Source organism: Cyprinus carpio, chromosome B22, assembly GCF_018340385.1.
Source record: "Cyprinus carpio isolate SPL01 chromosome B22, ASM1834038v1, whole genome shotgun sequence".
NCBI classification, from domain to species: domain Eukaryota; kingdom Metazoa; phylum Chordata; class Actinopteri; order Cypriniformes; family Cyprinidae; genus Cyprinus; species Cyprinus carpio.
This window is the reverse complement of record NC_056618.1, coordinates 23,701,962-23,722,375: the sequence shown is the minus strand read 5'-3', so window position 1 is coordinate 23,722,375 and position 20,414 is coordinate 23,701,962. Positions and strand designations below refer to the sequence as shown.

Sequence of the window (20,414 nt, the reverse complement as noted above, 5' to 3'; positions counted from 1 at the left end):
ACCACACACACACACACACTCTACCGCTTAAAAGTTTGGGATTTTTAATGTTTTTTACATATATTTTTTATATTTTTATATATATAAATTCTAAATAAACATAATATATAATAGAAAATATATGATATAAAAATATATAATATGTTTATATATAGACTGTATATATTATTAATAGTATTTCTTTACTGACTTATTAATATTAATTGATATAATATTATCTATAAACGTACATGTGTATAAGGTATATAAGACTGTATTATATTAATTGAATAAATACTATTAATAAGATATACAGTCGATATATAAATATATTATATATTTTATATTATATATTTGATTTAAACATGTATATTTATTTACTTAGATATTTATTGAAAATAAAAAATTAATACTATATATAATTTTAATAATATTTTAATATATAAATATTACTAAATATATAAATACAATTTTTTAATATATATACATATTATTAGTAAATAGTAATATATACAGTCAATATTTGACTAATTTTACAATAATACGTAAAACAATATATAAATGCTACAAATAATTTGTGTACAATATTTGTGTGTGTGTGTGTGTGTGTGTGTGTGTGTGTGTGTGTGTGTGTGTGTGTGTGTGTGTGTGTGTGTGTGTGTGTGTGTGTGTGTGTGTGTGTGTGTGTAAAAATTAAAAATGAAAGTAAATCTAAATGCATATTCTGCTCCATGTATAGCCAGTCAACATGCTGATGCACTCACATGTCACTGCTGGTTATATATTCTCTATATAATCGTGCATGTGACGAATAAAAGTCTTGATGGAGCTTCCTTGATAAGAGGCACAAGACATCAGACATATTCCGAGGTGTATGCAAGCACTGCCCTCCACTGGTCAAATAGCTAATTGCAATTAAAACAATAGATTTCTGATATCTACAATTGCAGCCCCTTTATCGGCATTGTAATATAAAGCCTGAGGTTTTGCAAATCTAGTAACTGAAGTTAGTATAGTTTTAGTATTGTTTAGATATGTAATGTTGTATCGTGTACTGGCCGTGCTGAGTGCAGGGTGAGGGTTTGTTCGAGAAATGGAAAGTTGTGGTGAGGTGCAGGAAGCGCATGTGTGGGTGTTTGAAGCGGAGGACAGTTCTCAAGGTCCCGAGGCTACGATATTTATAACCCTGCTGCTTCACCCCTGCTCTAGCTTGCTTTCTCTTTCCTCGTCGATGAAGAAGCATCTTAATCCAGGTCACTGCACAATTCTGAGAGATGAGAGGCTATTTTTAGCTTTCTGCATGAGCGGATAAGGTGCATTTGTAGCCTACGTTACCACAGATTTGCACATTTTCCATGACCGTGCGAATCCTGACCTAACTAACACAGGAGGAGTGTGTAATTTAACTTATATCATTAATGCAGGCCTCTATTGTCTGCTTGCGATGTTTAATTAAATTGTCGGTAGAGCCAGCGCAATCCTGATGTGGTTGATTGTCCTACATTAGCACATCTAGAAGTAGCCTACAACCCGATTGTTCTGCAGAGAGAACCATCTCTCCACAATCATTTTGGTAATCTGCATCCAACTGTTCCTGGGTGGGGTCATCGCTGCCCTGCAGGGGTCCTAGTCTGCTACATTGTTAGGAATGCTAAAGAGGAGCATGATAGATGGGTGATGATTGTGATGTACTCAAAGCGCAGTGAAATTCTTTGATGAACCATTAATGACTGATACCAATGCCAGTATCTTATTTGTAGAATCTTTGCTGATTTTGGCGGTAAAATCTGCATTTAATGCTAATGAAATTAGCACTATATTCAGTTCTAGAATGAATCACATTTATGAGATTGTATTTTAATTATTAAAGCAGAGAGCAGAATTGGTTTAAAATGTTTTAAGTTCTTAATATCTAGTTTTTGCACAGACATGCAAATCTTTGTTTTTTACCTTTGTTTTTTTTTTTTAAATAAATAACCCGTTTTTGTTTTTTTTAGGCTACTCCTTTTACTTTTACTTTTAGACACTACTTTTAGCAAATCTGCACATGACCCTGGTTTACACATTATCTAAAAACCGAAAAGTTTTAGTAAACAGAGATTTAAAACAGGTAATAATCAGTTCCTTATAAGGCTATACAAATATAATCAGATCTTGTGCTCAAAAGGAAATATGAAATTTAATGTAAATGTTTAAAGTGGATTCAGGATGAAAAAGTAGCCTAAAAAGATAATCAAATGTAGTTATATTTGTAGTGTTTCTTGCAAATACTTGCGATTGTGAAACAATGATTTCACTGCAGATGCATTTAGTGACCTTGTCTTCTGAGCTTATGTTGATATAATCAACCTCTCATGTCACCACATTAAAAAAATAATAAACTCATGATTAAAACCACCGATTATGCCATATCAGTTAATGATTTTTGCATTTGGTATTGACTGATTCAGTCATTTGTTTGCATTAAGTTTAACTAGCACTACTTTTTTATTGTATTTTTAAGTCGCAGACAAATAGCCTAGTTATAGTATAAAGTACAATCAATAAAAATAAAATAAAAATGTTTAAGGGGAGTTTTTGAAAACCTATCAGTGTAGTACCATATTCAAATATTTCAACAAATACAAAAACTAAATTTTTATGCACATATTCCTTATGATATTGTAACAATAAATCTAAGACCTTTACGTAAGATTATATCATATCTTTATATAGGCCTAAATTAAAATAGTATCTTTGTGTAAGAGCATAATTAACATTCACAGTGACAAAGTTAGGCTTTTTTATTGCAAAAAAAAGCAAACAGTACTGCATTGAAGTACAACAAAGACAGCAATTTGCTTCCTATTCTTTTCTTTTTTATTAATACAAACAGATGCAACAGAATGACAGCCTATTACATGCAAGACAATAATGTTGCCTTTACCTTTTGAACAGATTCACAGTTTTTACTTTCTTATTAGTAGTGTCAGAAATCAAACACATATAGAGTTTTAAATCTTCAAGAAGATTTCCACAGAAAGGCTCACGCTTGCTAAATTTATCTTTACGTAGCCTATAAAATATTAAACCAGGAACAAAATAAGATTGAATAAATAAAAAACATCTGACTGTTCACTCTCATGTGTATAGCCTATATACCCCAGAATGACATTTTCATATTTCAAACAGACATCAGGAATTATACCCACGAAAAACACTCGATATGTATTTCCGGAGACTCTTAGTATACTCTCAATACCAAAAGAGACGAGACGAACAACAAAGCCTGTGACGCGACGCGACGAGAACACGCCCCCAGAGATCCGCAGTCACGTGAGGCCTTTAAACCGGCGCCATTATCTGAGCAGGCTCCTATTCTACCGCAGCCGGCGTCGCGTCCTGAAACCTCTCTGTGTGTGTGCGCGAGAAGAACTGAGGTGAGAAATACTGCACTCCTTCCAGTGCGTTCGGGCTAAAACAAAACTTTAAATTCTTAAATTGCGTGACATTGATGTATAGTTTGTAATCGCGGTTCATTAGTTGTATTTATACGCTTTTTTGATGTGCTAGTTTATTGAGAAATGTTAAAATAAAAACATTTTGTAGGCGTTTTGCATCGTAACCGCTCAATTCTAAGAATGGAGTTTATAAATAGAGCTAATTCTGTCGGATTTTATAGGTTTCTTTGTTCCTCTCAAAGCCCAAGGTGACCTAACTGTTAGTTCCACTGACCCGCTTTTCACAAAACTTGTGAATGTTATAACGTGTGGTTATTTATGCATGCGATATTTAAAAAGTAAGCTCGATGAAGATCTGAAAACGAGAATTCAAAGGGGTGTCATCTGGTAAAACGTGTCTTTGTGGCAAAATGGCTGCAGCACGCTGTGAAGAAGAGGGGTAGAAAATGGCGTTTCCTTGTGGCGCACTTTAAAATACAATGCGTGTTAAGCCGGGCGGTTAATCTTTGTCTCTCCAGACCTTATTTTGTGTTTTAACGTGCAAAAAAAAAAAAGTTTATTTTTATCTAACTTATTTTGTTATAAATCTTTTCCAGCAGCTGATTCAACATGTCTGACGAGGGAAAGCTCTTCATTGGTGGTTTGAGCTATGAGACCACGGAGCAGTCCTTGGAGGAGGCTTTCTCCAAATATGGATCAATTGCCAAAGGTTTGTTTTAAGCCGTCTCTAAGTGAGGTTTGTCAGTTTTCCCAGCGTTGTCATTGATTATGTGGTGTTGTTTTTGCTTCAGTTGATGTCATCCGGGACCGTGAGACCGACCGCTCCAGAGGCTTTGGCTTTGTGACGTTTGAAAATCCAGAGGATGCAAAGGACGCCATGGCTGCGATGAATGGAAAGGTAAGATCAGCACCCTTTAACGACAGAGAAATTTGTAACCAAATGTATTAAAGTTTATTTCTAGTCTTGGAAAAACCAACCATTTTGATGCCTAGATGTATGGATTGCTACGTTTTACAGCCGGAAGTTCATCAGTCAAACCTAAAGTGAGTTTCTAATCACAAAATGCATATTTTTTGCAGTCCGTTGATGGCCGCATGATTCGCGTTGATGAAGCTGGCAAATCTGGTAGACGGTCTGGTGGTTTCAGAGGAGGTTCGTCGGGTGGCAGGGGGTTCTTCAGAGGAGGCAGAGGTAGAGGTTGGTATTCTTAATCTTGAATGCAATTGTACTAACAGATGGCTGTATTTGCATTTGAAGTATCCTTGGCAGCTTGTAATTATCATGGCAAAGCTGGTGGACCACCTGAATGGATGCATGTATCTTGTATGCGTTTTATTCCATCTAACTACTTTTGTTGTTGTTGTTACACAGGTGGTGGAGGATATGGTGGAGACCGAAGCTATGGCGGTGACAGAAGCTTCGGTGGCGATAGGGGCTATGGTGGTGGAGATAGAGGCTATGGGGGAGGAGAGAGGAGCTATGGTGGAGGCGACCGATCCTACGGTGGCGGCGGATACTCCAACAGGAGTAGTGGGTACTCTGGTGGCAGCGGCGGTGGATACAGGGATAACAGGTAAGGGATTTAAACATGGTATCATTTTACACAAGGAGCAATTTTATGATTGTTGTAACCACGAACACTTTAAATATGGCAAATATTACTTTTGGTTTTAGAAGCCAGAGTGGATATGACCGTTCTGGTGGATCCTACAGAGACAGTTACGACAGCTACGGTACGTATTGATTGTTCAGAATTACTGATTTTACTAGATAACTGCACCAATAGATCTCAGCCCACTTGTGGTGTTAAAATAATGTCTAGACCTAAGCAGAAAGACAAAACTGCCATTTTCGAAGTCAACGTGGTTGCCTTTATCTTGGAATTGGATGACCACAATCCAAAAACTCATTTGACAGTAGTATTGACTAAAGTCGGTTTTGTGCACTACCTCAGAATAGTCCATAAGACCTTGTTGGAAAAGAATCATGTCTTGGTGTCAGTTCACTGTTTGGAAAGGATGTTCACAATGCTCCAGTGCCTTTACACTTTTGCCTACTTCTTGTCCTCAGCTTCACACGAGTAAAAAAAAATCCTGATTGCAAGATCATCCCTTCGCTGGCTGTATATAAAAAGATGCGCTCTTGGAAGACCTTTTTGTTTTTACCTTTTTCTTTACGCTTTGTTCTGGTTCAAATGTTCTATTAAAGACAGACTCCTTTTTTACCGTGTCAAGTATCCGCAGGATGTTCCTCTCATTGAGGAGCTGCCTAATATCCATGAGCATTCACTTATTGTAAGAGTTTCAAAGCCCTGTGAGGCTACCTGTATCTGACATTTTACCCTGCGATTGTTATAGATGCTCACAGAGGTTTGAAATTGTCCTTTTGTTTTTCTTTTTAGTGTGTGTTTAAGAAACTCTGTCTCTGAAACCATGCGTGAAAGTTGACCTGTCCAACACAGCCTGAAAGCTTCTAAAACCAATTTCCTCAAAGATCTTTGGACCAATTTCTTAGTATTGGCTCACTGAAAGTGCTTAGAGGGGCATTTGCATTTAAAGCAATTTTAAAATGGCACCTGAAAATATTCGAATCTGGTCCTCCAATAGAAGCTTGATAAGCTGTGATGTGTTTATTGCTCCTTGCCACCTCCATTTTGTGATGCATTCCTTTAGTGAAGCAAGGCAGGCATGTTGCATTGGAGCTGTCTCCGGCAAACCTCCTTGATGTTGCTAAAGATTTGTAAATATTCATTATCCAAAGAGTAAACCACTAAAGTGGGTCATTCCGCCTCACGTTAAAGACCGTTGGCCCAAGGTACTTTACTCTTTGACCAGTCTAAATTTATTTTTTAAAAGTATGCTCTACTGTGGACTGAACATATCCTCTTAAATGTCAAGAATTTGTTCCTCCTTGGAAAGAAATGTGCTCTGTTCTGTATATCAACACCTCAGAATCCTTTCTTTTTGTATTAATCTGGATTCATGAAGCTCATTAAAAAATGGTTGGAAAATGCTCTCTCTTGCCTTCGATATTAAAAAGCTCAATACAAGCCAGATGAATGTCTTGGAGTGGATAGCTGGGGTTTTAGCATCTGGGATCCTAAATATTTTTTTCCATTAGGCAAGTAAAACCTAGTATTAGATAAGCTAACAAAGATGACACATTGCTGTTCTGGTGTAGCAAGCAATGGCTCTGTATAATGCTTCATTGGATCCAAGAGCTCTCTGCTAGCAATTACGGAAATCAACAATGTCCTTGGAGAATGAAGTGTTGTGCCTTCCGACTCAAGAATCCTGAGATGAAAGCTGCTCTCTTGACTAGGTCATTTGTGGAGATAGGCCTGTAATGTGAGGTAAAACCTTTTGCTCTCCTGTACGCATCCTACAACAGTTCTCATTGTCCATGTTTTCTTCGAATGTTGCATCGACCAGTGATTACATCTCCAGAATCTGTTCAATCCTGTTCCACAACCCCCCCCCAAAAAACACTTCCTGTTCCTCCTAAAAAGCTGCATGATGAATTTTTATTTTTAATATAGTGTGCTCGTGTTTGGTGGAAAGTACCTCATGTGGCCTTTGAAATGAGAGATAAAGTCCCTGTTCTGATCGGAAATTTGTCTGCACCAACTTTAAACATTATTTTTGGTCAGTTTTAAGTCCCCATTTCAAAAGATTTGACATTTTGACGAGATGTAGCTTTTTCGCCACGTCTTGAGTGATTGACTATGGAAACTCGTTAAAAGTTTGCCCCTTTGTTTTTTTGACATTCACAAATTTGTACCGTTTTTCGCACTTGTTTAGTCTAGAAGTGTTTATGTAGCATCTTATTTTGGAAGATATTTTAAATGCATGATTTGTCTTATGTTTTACATCTTCTGTATACTAAAATAACTTTCTTATTTTATTTTTCAGACTGAGTCCCTGGACGTGTTGTATTTGATAACTAGAGAAGCAAGATAACCTTTGATGAAATGACCATTTTCATGGCAAAAACACAAGGAGGTATGGGTTTACTTGTAGAATCAAATTACTATTAGTTTGATGTGGGTAATGGCCAGAAGTTCTGTTGAAGATTAGTGTTCACCCAAAAATAAAAATTGTCATTAATTACTCACCCTCATGTCGTTCCAAACCCATGAGACCTTCGTTCATCTTCTGAACACAAATTAAGTTATTTTTGATGCATCCCATGAGCTCTCTGACCCTCCTATAGACAGCAAGGGTCCTTACATGATCAAGGTCCAGAGGCATAGCAGGTAGATTGTTAACATAATCTACGTGACATCAGGGGTTCAACCGTAACTTTACAAGGCTACGAAAATACTTTTTGTGCGCAAAGCAAACAAAAATAACTTTATTCAACAATTCGTCTCCTGCATCATGTGGATACGTTGTCTGTTGTTTGCACTTTGATCTGAACATAAACATTTACGTTCAGTGTATACTCTCCAAAATGTCACTGAAGGAGACGAATTGTTGAATAAAGTCGTTATTTGTTTTCTTTGTGCACAAAGTATTCTCGGTAGAACCCCTGATGCCACATGGATTAATTTAACGATCTCCTTGCTATGTTTCTGGACCTTGATCGTGGTAATATACTTGCTGTCTATGGAGGGTCAGAGAGCTCTTGGCATTCATCAAAAATATCCTAATTTGTGTTATGAAGATTAACCAAGATATTACAGGTTTGGAATGGCATGAGGGTGAGTAATGACCATTTTCATTTTTGGGTGAACTAACCCTTTAATATATGCAAACAATTGTGCGTATAATTTTAGCTGTTTGCATGGTATTTAATTGACTTGCATGCTTGCTTTATTAATGTTAATTTTCTTTCTAATAAGACGTTACTTGGCTTTGCTTTTTCAGAGCTCATGGAAATCCCTGCTGTGCAGATGAACCCATCTCTCCCAAAAGAAAGCAGAGAAAGTGTCAAAACGCTTGCAAAATGATCAATCATTCTTCCATCTAGATTGAAGTTTGATTGTTTTGCTGAAGGCAGTGTTTCTGTATAAAGGTGTTAACTTGAGGTGTTGTGAGAATGACATCAATTCAATAAAGCTTTTTTACATCTGTTTTGTTCAGTACATTGCATCATTTATTAGCACAGGTTATTTAGTGGCAGTGTTGCAGTACACTTACCACAAGGTGGCAGTGGTGGCCAGCTGCTGCACAAAGGCTACAGAAATTGAAACGCTTAAGGCTTTAGCAGGATGAGTTGGGCTTTATATTTTTCAAATTTACACAGGTTGGTTTAATTCTAAAATGTGATTGACCTTGCACCTGAGGTTCATTTAAACTGAACAGCTACGGAAGTTTATCTAGCTTGACTTTGAAGGATTCTTTACAGGATTTTTTTTTTTTTTTTTAAGAGCAATATTTTTTTTTCTTTTAATATCCATTTATTGTTTTGAAAGTTTTATTCAGTTTAATCATGAGTTAATCATTTAAACATATATGCACTCATATTGCTGATCTGTTCATTGATCAGTCATTTTATTTTTCAGTTTAATTTTATGGTCGTGTGGTTTGTGGGTTGTCTTCACAAGAAAGAGAAAAGCGTGTCCCAATTTAAGGTTTTAGTTTATTGCGATATGAATCAGCAATTTTCCATTGCAGTATCTTGTTATAAAAAGTCTTGAGCATTGAAACACTAGCCAAAAAAAAAACCTTATTCAATAAACTAAATTTCTTTGCGTGCTTTCCTTAGTCAACCTTTTGGCTAAATGAAGCCGTAATACAGATTTGGCTACTAGGCTAAATGCTGTAAAAAAAAAAAATTTTGTGCTAAACAAGACTTGGTGTTTGTTGGGTTTCAGGTACCAGACAAAACACTGCTGATGGGTTTTGGTATTTAGCATTTGGGGTCAAATCTAATGTTCCTGGTGTGGAGACTTGATCTAATATTTTTGGCATGTCAGGTGACTTGATGTGATGAATCCATGGAAGGTAATGGGAAATATGAGTGTACACTGTGACGTAATCTGCATTTCCCTTGTTTTTGGGAAATAAAATAATTTCCTGTGCAACACCTCCACAAACAAGTGGACCCCCAGAATCTGTGGATTATATATCATTTGATTATTAGTATATGAAAAAGCACTGATACTGACACACCATAGATCATTTGTGAGTGGTTCCACTTGAAATACCTGTGCTGCAAAAGTAAAAGTGTATTCTGCAAATGTCATCCATTTCCTACCGTGAAAGGCCATTTTTCTAGTTGTGATGGTAATTAAATTGTTCAGCATTATGTGTTACCTTTACAAGCAAGATGTCTGTTCTTGTATTGAATTCTGTATGTGGAATGGGATCTACTTCTATACCGTCAGGTAAAAAGTTAGTGTCTTCGATACCCAAATATATCATAAAGATGACTAAAAATTGCAACAACAAAAAATGTATACATCATACAGGCCAGGTTTACAATATTTACAAAGTTGTTAATATTTAAAATACAGCGATATGACTGCCACTTTGGATGTCAGAAGTCACCAATGTGATACACTCAGTATTCAGGAATATTGATATGACTGCACTGACACCAACAGATGACAACAAAACTGAATAAGGCTGAATAATGACTTGTTTTCTGTAGAGCTGCTTTATAACTAAATCACAACTTACAACATCAACGCTGTTATTAAACTGCAACTAAGCTGAATAAACACTGGAGTGACTTTAGATTAATATTTGCCAGGTGTGCGCAAACACAAGGAATTTGTTGTGTTTTTTTTTAAGGTGCTCCTGGTATGTACATGCATGCATACATACATATCTGAGATGAGAACAGAAAAACATTTCAATACTAAGACTTAACAATAAATAATAGTGTGTATGAATCTGGAACAGTAGATTTATGTACAGATTTGTGCATTGTTTACTCTATATACAGCTGTATAAATAAAAGAGATATGCATATGTATTTACATAATACTTGAGAAAGAGGCAATAATTAAAGGTGGAGAATGAATTACAGAACAGGTAATGATTCATTTGTTAGCTGTTTAAGCTGGAGATGGCATGGGGGAACTTTATGCCTAGATGTTCTAGTGCACAGAGATCTGTAGCGTCTGCCTGAGGGGAGAAGTGCAAACAGGTTGTGTCCGGGCTGAGAGGGGTATTTGATGATGTTTCTAGCCTGTTTCTTCACTCTGGAGTTGTACAAGTCCTGAAGGTTGGGCAGGTGCACACCAATGATCCTTTCATAGAAGAGCACAGAACCGACTCAATAACAGCTGAGTAAAACTGTCATCTCATCTGTGCCTGTGGTAGGTTGAACTTTTTCAGCTGACGAAGGAAGTACAACCTCTGCTGGGCCTTTTTCACAATGTGTCAACGTGAATGACCCACTTCTGGTGCTGAGAGATGGAAATAACTTCAATGACTCCACTGCAGACACAGTGCTGTCCATGATGGTGAGAGTGGGGAGAGCAGGGGGGTTCCTCTTGAAGTCTACACTGAAAAAAAGTGTTTCAAGCAGTACTTCATCCAATTAATAACTTGTCTTTCAATTTAATTTACCATTATTTGATTTTTCAAGTAATATTTTTTAGTTCAAAACATTGATAAATATAACTATATTTTTCATTAAGCGCTCAACTAAGATATATTTGGTTTGCCGAATGTAAAATATCAGGTTAGAGCAACTCATATTATTTAGTTTATAGGATGACCACGCCTCCTCACACTGCTGCTGCGAGTCCGTTAATGACTCATTCTGTCACGAGCTGTAGATGAGAAGCTGGAAACTATGTTTGAAAGAGTAAGTTTAAAGTAATTAACGATATACATACAAAAACGGATGAATATACTTCTGTTCTATCTCGGTTCAGAGCCCTCTTAACGACTATTTTGTTTTTGAAGGAAGAAGAAATGGAAGAGATGCTTTGGAAATAACTGAAAAGAGAGCACAACTAACGTTCCCTTTCATAGGTCACTTCGATGCTGCGGTGACGTCACCGTATGGGAACACCTCTCGGTGTGACGGATGTCTGAAGCCCTATACCATCTCGCCAATCCTATTGGCCAAATAGCGCTTGGCACCGCCCTACGCATGCGTACGCATCGTATACCCGGGTGCCGCGGGCTATTTCGCTCAGATTTCATTTCCTTCAGGAAAGAGAATCATCTGTGCCCTGGAATCATCTCGCGTTCATAGCGGTTTTATTCGAGCAGTGCTAACTCCTCTTCGCAGACACGATGAGCTTTCGAAAGTGCAAGGAACCGTGTACCAGGGTTATCACGAAGGGAGACACTTACGAAAGGTGCGTAGTGTGTTTGGGGTTACATCACGCGCAGTCTGCGCTTAGTGGCCTTTCCTCTTGTCCCCATTGTGATGGCCTGCAGCTTAAAGTACTGTGCTCGAGGGTAGAAGTGTTTTCCAAGGTCGCCCCCGCGTCCAACCACCGCCGTGTCGCTTCTGCGGCTGCCGAGGCACCGCACGAGGCGATGGCTTGGGGAGACATGTGCGACCTGACTTACGACGACAGCGCGGCGCTGGAGTTTTCTCCACATCGCTCGCTCTCCTCTACCCAAGTGCAGGAAACCAGCTTCGTCGAACCCGTCGTTTTCTCGGACGGGGGTTTACAGCCCACCCCGGAGGCATACGATGCTATCTCCTTCGGTTGTGGGCAGTATGACGACGACGTATTATCCACCGCGGCCTCGGAGTCTGAGGACTTCATGGCCGATACTGACAGCCCTCTCCCTCCTAGCGGACAGGAGAAGCGTGTTTCCCCCTCCTACAGCGAGCTGTTGGATGTGGGTTTCTCGTGCGGTGGGTAAGCTGGGACTGGATTGGGAGGTTGAGAAGGCCGAGGCCCAACCTTCATCGAAGCTGGACGACCGTTTCTTAACTAGTCGTGCTCCTGCGCAGCCCTGTAGGCCCCTGCCTTTTTTCCCGGACCTCCATCAAGAGGTTTCGAGGTCCTGGAAACAGCCCTACTCGGCGCGCATTACGAATGCTGCGGCTGCGGATTTCGCCACCATTTCCAATATGGCGAACCGTGGCTATGCAGCGATGCCTCCGGTGGAGGAGACTCTCGCCGAACATCTCGCGCCTAATTCGGCCATGGCATGGAAGTCTCGCCCCCTCCTTCCTTCAAAGGCGTGTCGAGTCACGTCTAGCCTGGTGGGTAAATCTTACATGGCTGCTGGTCAGGCGGCTGCATCACTCCACTCTATGGCGGTCCTCCAGGCCTACCAAGCGGAGCTCTTAAAGGATCTCGACGAGGGGGAGGGCATCACACCAGAGGCTGTGAAAGAGCTGCGACGAGCAACAGATTTGGTGCTACGCGCTACCAAACATACTGCTCGGGCAGTGGGCCGTTCTATGGCTGGTTTGATTACGGTTGAGCGCCACCTTTGGCTTAATCTCACCGATATCAAAGAAAAGGATAAATCCTTTCTCATGGACGCACACGTTTCTAAGGACGGTTTGTTTGGAGAGGCGGTTACGTCGGTGGTGAATAAATTTAGGGCAGCGAAACAGCAATCAGCCGCTTTCCGCCAGCTGATTCCACGCAGACCCAGGGAGATTGAACGGCGGCAGGCGCCCGCGCGGTCTCGTTCAACCTCTTCAAACCGCCAATGGGCTGCCTCACGAGAAGAGCCTTCGCCTATGGCGCCCCCTCGTAAGGACTGGGGTCCTAAGGCTTTTCCACCGGCTCGCCAGCGACAGCGGAAAAGATTGGACTTGAGCTCGACGGCTAATGCCTCTCGTTCTCGGGCTCCTAATAGCAGCTCCTGATATTCTCGCTGCTTGCCAGGGACTGTGCCCTCCACTAGAGAGCGCTGTTGGACCGTTTTTGTGCATCCAACCCTCTCACTGCAGTCCCCACGCTCAAACATTGACTGTCTCGCCGCAAAAGGCGCTTCGAGCAGCATTGGATCGAGCAACCATGTCAGGTGTTCCCCTTAGACACTCTGCGCGATTCAGCCTTCAGAATCCGAGGAACGATTCAAGGGTCTGGCAAAGACGGCCCGTTTATGATGGCTCACACAGCCGCCGCTTTTTCGCTAGCGGCAGAGCCCGATGTTCATCTTGTTGGATTAACTCCTGCTGTGGACACGCTTCAGGATTATACACAACGAGACGCAACGAATTTGACGCACGCGCTTCCCCGGCTTACGGACGCCGCGAGCTTTCCGTATTCGGGCATGTTAACGCGTATGAAAACGTTGCAAAAGGCGGAAACCTTGAAACCACTGACGCTATTTCGAGCCGCGTGGGAACGCTTGCCCGGCATTTCACAATGGGTGTTACACACGATTCGTCTCGGATACACCATTCAATTTCGAAAAGGCCCGCCTCCTTTCCGCGGAATTCTTCCCACGGTTGTGAAACCAGAGGAAGTCGCGGTGCTGCGGCAAGAGATGACAGCTCTGCTGAGGAAAGGGGCTATAGAAGAAGTACACCCCTCTCAGATGGAGTCAGGTTTTTACAGCCGCTATTTTGTTGTACCAAAAAAAGGGGATGAGCAAATTCAAGATGTTAACGGTAAAGTCCATTTTGTCTCAGATTCAACCAAACACTTGGTTTGTCACGATCGATCTGAAGGATGCATATTTTCATATTCAGATCATCAAGAGACACAGGAAGTTCCTCAGATTCGCTTTAGAGGGCAAAGCGTATCAATACCGTGTTCTTCCTTTCGGCTTAGCCCTGGCTCCTCGAACTTTTTCGAAATGCATGGACGCAGCTCTGGCCCCGTTGCGGCTCCAGGGCGTTCGTGTGTTGAATTACTTGGACGATTGGCTGGTGTTAGCTCAATCACAGACTCAAGCACTATCTCACCGAGATTTAGTGCTGAATCATCTAAGCAGCCTGGGCTTATGCACGAATTTCCAGAAGAGTGTTTTAATCCCCTCTCAACGGATAACCTTTCTGGGAATAGACTTGGATTCTTGCGCGATGACAGCAAGACTATCTCTCCCACGCGTTCAGTCTCTCGCGTCATGCGTGCGTCACTTCAAAGTAGGTCGCACAGTGACGGTGAGTCTGTGCCTCAGACTGTTAGGTCTGATGGCAGCGGCATCCCCTGTAATCCGTCTGGGCTTACTTCACATGCGCCCATTTCAGTGGTGGACGAAAAGTTAGAACATTTCACCCCGTTGTTTTCCGCATCGTACGATAACGGTGACACGGAGGTGTGTTATGTCAATAAAACAGTGGATGTCAACCGAGTTCCTTCTAGCCGGAGTTCGGCTGGGGATTTGTGCTTCCCGAGAGACTGTCAAGACGGACGCGTCTTTGACCGGTTGGGGAGCTGTTTGTCAAGGGCGCCCAGCTCACGGAGTATGGACAGCGACACAACGCGGTTGGCATATAAACAGGTTGGAATTACTGGCAGTTTTTCTAGCTCTCCAGTATTTCTCAAATCTGCTGACCGGCCGTCATGTACTACTCAGGTCAGACAACATGGCAGTTGTGTCGTACCTGAATCATCAAGGAGGGTTACGCTCTCGCCCCGTGCAGGCTGGCGAGGAGTATTCTTCTTTGGTCTCAGAACAGATTTCTGTCGATCCGAGCGGTTCATGTCCCCGGACGTTTGAACTTCGGAGCGGATCTGCTATCCAGACAGACTATGGAGCAGGGGGAATGGAGATTACATCCACAGACGGTGAGCCTTTTATGGCAGATATTTGGAGAGGCGAGAGTGGACTTATTCGCGTCGAGCACGACTACGCATTGCCCGCTGTGGTTCTCCCTATGCCCTCCATCGCCCCTAGGCTTGGATGCGTTAGCTCACGATTGGCCCAGGACCAGCTTGTATGCTTTTCCTCCAATTCGTCTAATTCCGGCGGTGTTGTCCAGGATACGGCTGGACAGATTGGAGCAGCTGCTGCTGGTGGCTCCGTGGTGGCCCACACAGCCGTGGTTTGCGGAACTGGTCAGTCTGGTAGCGGGCTCTCCATGGGAGATTCCGCTCAGGCAGGACTTACTATCGCAAGCACGAGGGATGATTTGGCACCCAAGGCCAGATCTGTGGAAACTGTGGGCGTGGCCTCTGAGCGGAGTGAGTTAATATGTCCCGGTCTTCTTTCTGCGGAAACCTCCGAGACTATAATGAATTCCAGAGCAGCATCTACGAGACGCCTATATGCTTTCAAATGGAAGCTGTTTACGACCTGGTGTGGTTTTTCGTAATATGGATCCAGTTTACTGCCCAGTGGCTTCAGTACTGGAGTTCCTTCAAGACCGTTTCTCTGATGGAGTAACGCCAGCAACTTTGAAAGTTTACGTGGCAGCCATTTCAGCTAACCACGTATATATAGATGGTGCTTCAGTGGGCCGCCATCCGGTGGTCTCTCGCTTTTTACAAGGTGCGTGACGGCTGAGGCCTTTCCGCCCTGTGCGAGTTCCTTCATGGGATTTATCTATTGTGCTGCAAGGTCTATCAGGACATCTGTTTGAGCCCTTGGAAACCATACCGGATAAAATCCTGAGCTTGAAGACAGTTCTTCTTATGGCTTTATCCTCCCTCAAGAGAGTTGGGGATTTACAGGCTCTTTCTGTTTCGCCGTCGTGCATGGATTTTGCACCGGGCTCTGTGAAGGTATTGCTGCGACCGAGGCCTAATTATGTCCCTAAGGTCGATTCGAACCCCTTTCGTTTTCAGCAGGTGGTCTTGGAGGCTTTACCCCCTGCTGAGACAGGATCAGGAGATCTAAGTCTTTGCCCTGTCAGAGCGCTCAAGACTTATGTCGATCGAACAGCCCCATGGTGTGAGTCCGACCAGCTGTTTGTCTGTTTTGGACACAAGAATAGAGGCCATGCTGTCACGAAGCAACGCATGTCCCATTGGTTGGTGGAGGCAATATCTTTAGCCTATGAGGCGTGCGGTCTTGCTTCGCCTCTAGGAGTTAGAGCTCATTCCACTAGAGCAGTTGCTTCTTCTCAGGCTGTCCTCAGTGGATCTTCTATGACTGATATCTGTGCTGCGGCAGGATGGTCCTCACCGAACACTTTTATCAAGTTTTACAGTCTGGATGTAAGGACGGCTCCTGGCTCCCGGGTTCTCTCCGCTTGAGCAGATGCTTCCTTGGATCCCAGCTATCAGGTACGTCAGGCGTTATGGTATAGGGTTCCCATACGGTGATGTCACCGCAGCATCGAAGTGACGTATGAAAGGGAACATCTCGGTTACGTATGTAACCACGGTTCCCTGAATAGGGAACGAGATGCTGCGGTGCTGGCCGTTCCATACCTGATAGCATTCTTCTCTTCAGTTCATGAAATCTGAGCGAAATAGCGCGCGGCACTCGGGTATACGATGCGTACGCATGCGTAGGGCGGTGCCAAGCGCTATTTGGCCAGTAGGATTGGCGAGATGGTATAGGGCTTCAGACATTCGTCACACCGAGAGGTGTTCCCATACGGTGACGTCACCGCAGCATCTCGTTCCCTATTCAGGGAACCGTGGTTACATACGTAACCGAGATGTTATATAAACATTATCCCCCGGTTTCACAGACAAGTTTCAGACTAAAATGCGTGTTCAAGCTGTCTTAAGAGAAAAAATCTTGTACTGGCACATCTTAAAATATATCAGTGCCATTGTCGTGTCTCAAGATGCACACCAGTAAAGTTCTTAATGTATTTTTATAGAAGTTATTTAAATATCCTAATTTATTAACTAAGGCCTAGTCCTGGCTTAAGCTAAGCCCTGTCTGTGAAACCCTGTCTCTATTTTCAAACATGGAAGTTATACAAGAATGAATCAATGTCGTTGTTCATATCCATTTAAATTACTCTGTGCACTAAAATGTGCACTTACGCCACCTCACAGCCAAACTCCAGATCAGCTGTGTGTCATGTGGGTTAACTGAGACCTCTTCTGAGGAGGATCACTTTATTGACAAGTACACTGCACAATTAAATGTAAATACTTAAGTTGGATGCCCTTATAAAGACTGTAACTTTAATGTTTGATCTTCACAGAAAAGCCTGACATCACCACCCATTTTTACAGTAAACCAGGTATGTATAAGTGCATTCATGCCATGTTGCATTTGCCATAATTACACGATTCCAAATTGGAAAAAGAATTCATGTCGTTGTAGAACTCATAATTACCGTCTGTAATCTGGGAATTTTCTGAGAGCTTCTACTTTTATCACGTGACTCTACGCACAGTCCCCGGTCCAAGGACATGAACAGCTCTAAGTAGAACATGGTGTGAACACAGTTTATGATCTTGAGTATTTGACAACAGCATTATCTAACTGACTTGATAATGTCTTTATCAATCTGTTTCTTCCTCTGTTAGGATGCAGATGACAAGACAGACTCCAGTAAGAATCCTCAGCGTCCCATCTAGAGTGGGAATCTTCTTGGAAGAAAACTTTGTAATGGATGAATCGACCAATCTCAGGCCTTCTATGTCCACTTTTTCAGACTGATTTATGCCCTCCACCTGGACTAAGTGTTTGAAAAGCACTTTATATTTTATTCAGCAGGTAATTCTCAACCTCGGAAAAGATGAGTTAGCACCTAATATTCAGTACTGCCAATATTGTGAACTCAGAGGGGAATAAATCCATATAGTTTTGATGCTGTTTGTTGTGATTCTGAGATAAACTGTTTTATGTTTGTTTGTTAAACTAGTTTTTTTTTTTTTTTCATGTTTTATGGGGATATGTTTTCGGATAAAAATTTATGTTTTGTTGTGTTTTTAAATTAACATTTGGAATTGAATTAAAATAAAATAGAAAATTGTATGAATGCTCCTTTATTTGTTTGCTTTTTTTTATTTTCTAGTTTAACAAATTGGAAAAATAAAACAACTGATATAGATTTAACTTGGAAATTACAGTGATTTTTTTTTTCATTCATCCAATTAAAAAAAATTAGGGTAATGATTTCACATCTATATTTTTTAACTTGAGCCAATGAAAAATAAATATTGTTTACTTGCCCTAAACAATATTTTCTATGTCTATGAAAACTATATAAAAAGAAGTTTCTTAAATGAGAATTTTTGTTTTGATTAAATCTATATTTTTTTGTTTGGATCAAAAATTGAATTTAAATTTATTTGATTTCTTTTAAAAGAGAAATATACTTTGTGCCAAGTTTTTTTTGTGTAGTTTTTTTTGAAATATTGTATTTTGTTTAGGGCAAGTTATTTATTTTTCATTGGCTCAAGTTATAAAATATAGATGTGAATCATTACCCTAATTTTTTTTAATTAGTTGAATGAAACATTTTTTTCAGAGTACTATCATCTCTACAGTTTTGAGCGTGTTCAGCTCCAGGTTGTTAAGACTGCACCAGACAGCCAGCTGCTCAACCTCTTGTCGGTGAGCAGACTCATCTCCGTCCTGGATGAGGCCGATGAGTGTGGCGTCATCTGCAACTTCAGGAGTTTGACAGAGGGGTCAGTAGAGGTGCATTCATTTGTGTAGTGGCAGAAGAGCAGTGGGGAGAGGACGTAGCCTTGAGGAGCTCCATTGCTGATGGTGTGGCTGTTGGATGTGAGTTTTCCCAGCCTCACTAGCTGCTGCCTGTCTGTCAGGAAGCTGGTGATCCACTGACAGGAGGTAGATGAAATTTACACTATTATTGAACCAACAACGAACTGACTAGAGCTGAAAACCAACACTATATTACTGCAAAATTTGCATCAACTCCTTAATTAAGTTTGCATAACAGATTTTATTTTCCTGTTTGTTACTGTGAAGCTCCTTTGTCAGATTGTACACCCTTTCTGATAAAATTATCAAATCTGGCAATTTAACCTTCCGTTGTTTACAGTGGGCAGCTGTCATCACAACATGCTTGTTTTGATACCTTGTCATGAATGTAGACCATCTAGGGTCAACTGTGTGAAACGGAGACTTTACCACCAACAATGCCATTTTTGAAGAAACCTAAAGAAAGAGTTTAGTTCTGAAACTATTCAACAGCATATTCTGAGTAACAGCCTGTTGTAATTACTAAAGTAGACTGGATGTGAATACCTGGGGTGCAGGAACGCAGCAGTAGCATACAAGTGATATGCCCAAGAATGCTCATTGTGGACAGCTCAGTTACACTCAGTGTGCACCATAGAGATGTTGGGGTCTGCTTTTATAGAGAGACTCAAGGGACCCAAACCCGGAAGATAATAGCAGAAGCAGAATCATTTTTAGTGATCTAACAGTATTTAAGTTAGATACTACTAAAGGTTGTTAGAGTTGATCACAGGTGAGTGATTATCTTCAGCCTTCGTTGTTTCACAACTAACACTTTAATGATAATATCAAAAAGTGCACACTAGGGGCAGTCTTGGACAGTTGTGAAAATTTCATTATCTGTAATTTTTGCAACTTCTGGCACTTTGATTATTGTAATTTTTATGCATAGTGGCCTCTTTATCAGGTACAACCTTAACAAATAACCTGAAGTCTTTGTGGCATGGATTTAGCAAGGTTCTGGAAACGTTTAAAGTCAGAAAGTCTGGTCTCTGTTGAGATGGTACCATGATACAGTTGCTGCAGATTTACCAGCTGCACATTCATAATGTCAATCTGCCCTTTCTCCACATCCCAAAGGTACTCGTTCTAGATCTGGAGACTGTGGAATCGTCTGAGTACACTGAACCTCTTGTGTGTGCGTGCATATTTTTATGCATTGAAATTTCTCGGTGCTTCCTTGTTGCTCAAGATGTTTCACGATTTATACAAGTGTCCTCATCTCTTGTGGTGGTACAGACTCTGAAATGTAACCTCTTTGTATGACTTTTCAAAATTGTTAGAGTCCTCCTCATAAAGGTGGCGATTACAGGTCAGTTCGCTTGAACTAGCTGCTTAAGTAGCATTAATTGTCTATTTTGTTTCAGATGCATGATTTTTATTCTCAGTGTGTTCATTTATTAGCATTAGCATCTCTCTGATAAGACCTTTTTAAGTTCCTTTTTTTTCCAGAGCAATAAATCTGATGTCTATATTCAGGTTTGACTGTGCTATATTTTGCTGAAAGTGGTGATTCTGTTGAAAGGTGTTCATTTT

The 20,414-nt window shown here is 41.0% G+C and overlaps 1 protein-coding gene and 1 long non-coding RNA gene across 8 annotated transcripts; both read left to right on the top strand.

Moving 5' to 3' along the window:
• Nucleotides 1-3,240: 3,240 nt before the first annotated feature.
• LOC109059915 (cold-inducible RNA-binding protein B-like) lies at nt 3,241-8,494 on the top strand. 7 transcript variants are annotated; one of them, XM_042749757.1, is made up of 8 exons: nt 3,241-3,398; nt 4,016-4,128; nt 4,211-4,317; nt 4,500-4,611; nt 4,792-4,993; nt 5,088-5,153; nt 7,332-7,421; nt 8,289-8,494. In XM_042749757.1, exons 2-6 carry the CDS (start codon nt 4,029-4,031, stop codon nt 5,092-5,094), a joined length of 528 nt encoding a protein of 175 aa, XP_042605691.1. In that variant the 5' UTR covers nt 3,241-3,398; nt 4,016-4,028; the 3' UTR covers nt 5,095-5,153; nt 7,332-7,421; nt 8,289-8,494. The 7 variants fall into 7 exon arrangements, with proteins under 7 accessions (XP_042605691.1, XP_042605687.1, XP_042605688.1 ...); XM_042749754.1 differs by having other exon boundaries at nt 3,242-3,398; nt 4,500-4,617; nt 5,095-5,153; XM_042749756.1 differs by having other exon boundaries at nt 3,242-3,398; nt 4,500-4,617.
• An 8,314-nt stretch (nt 8,495-16,808) lies between these two features.
• Nucleotides 16,809-17,943, top strand: LOC109059899. The gene is made up of 2 exons (XR_006157980.1): nt 16,809-17,403; nt 17,487-17,943. It is a non-coding gene; the product is annotated as an uncharacterized LOC109059899 (long non-coding RNA).
• The last annotated feature ends 2,471 nt before the right edge of the window (nt 17,944-20,414 follow it).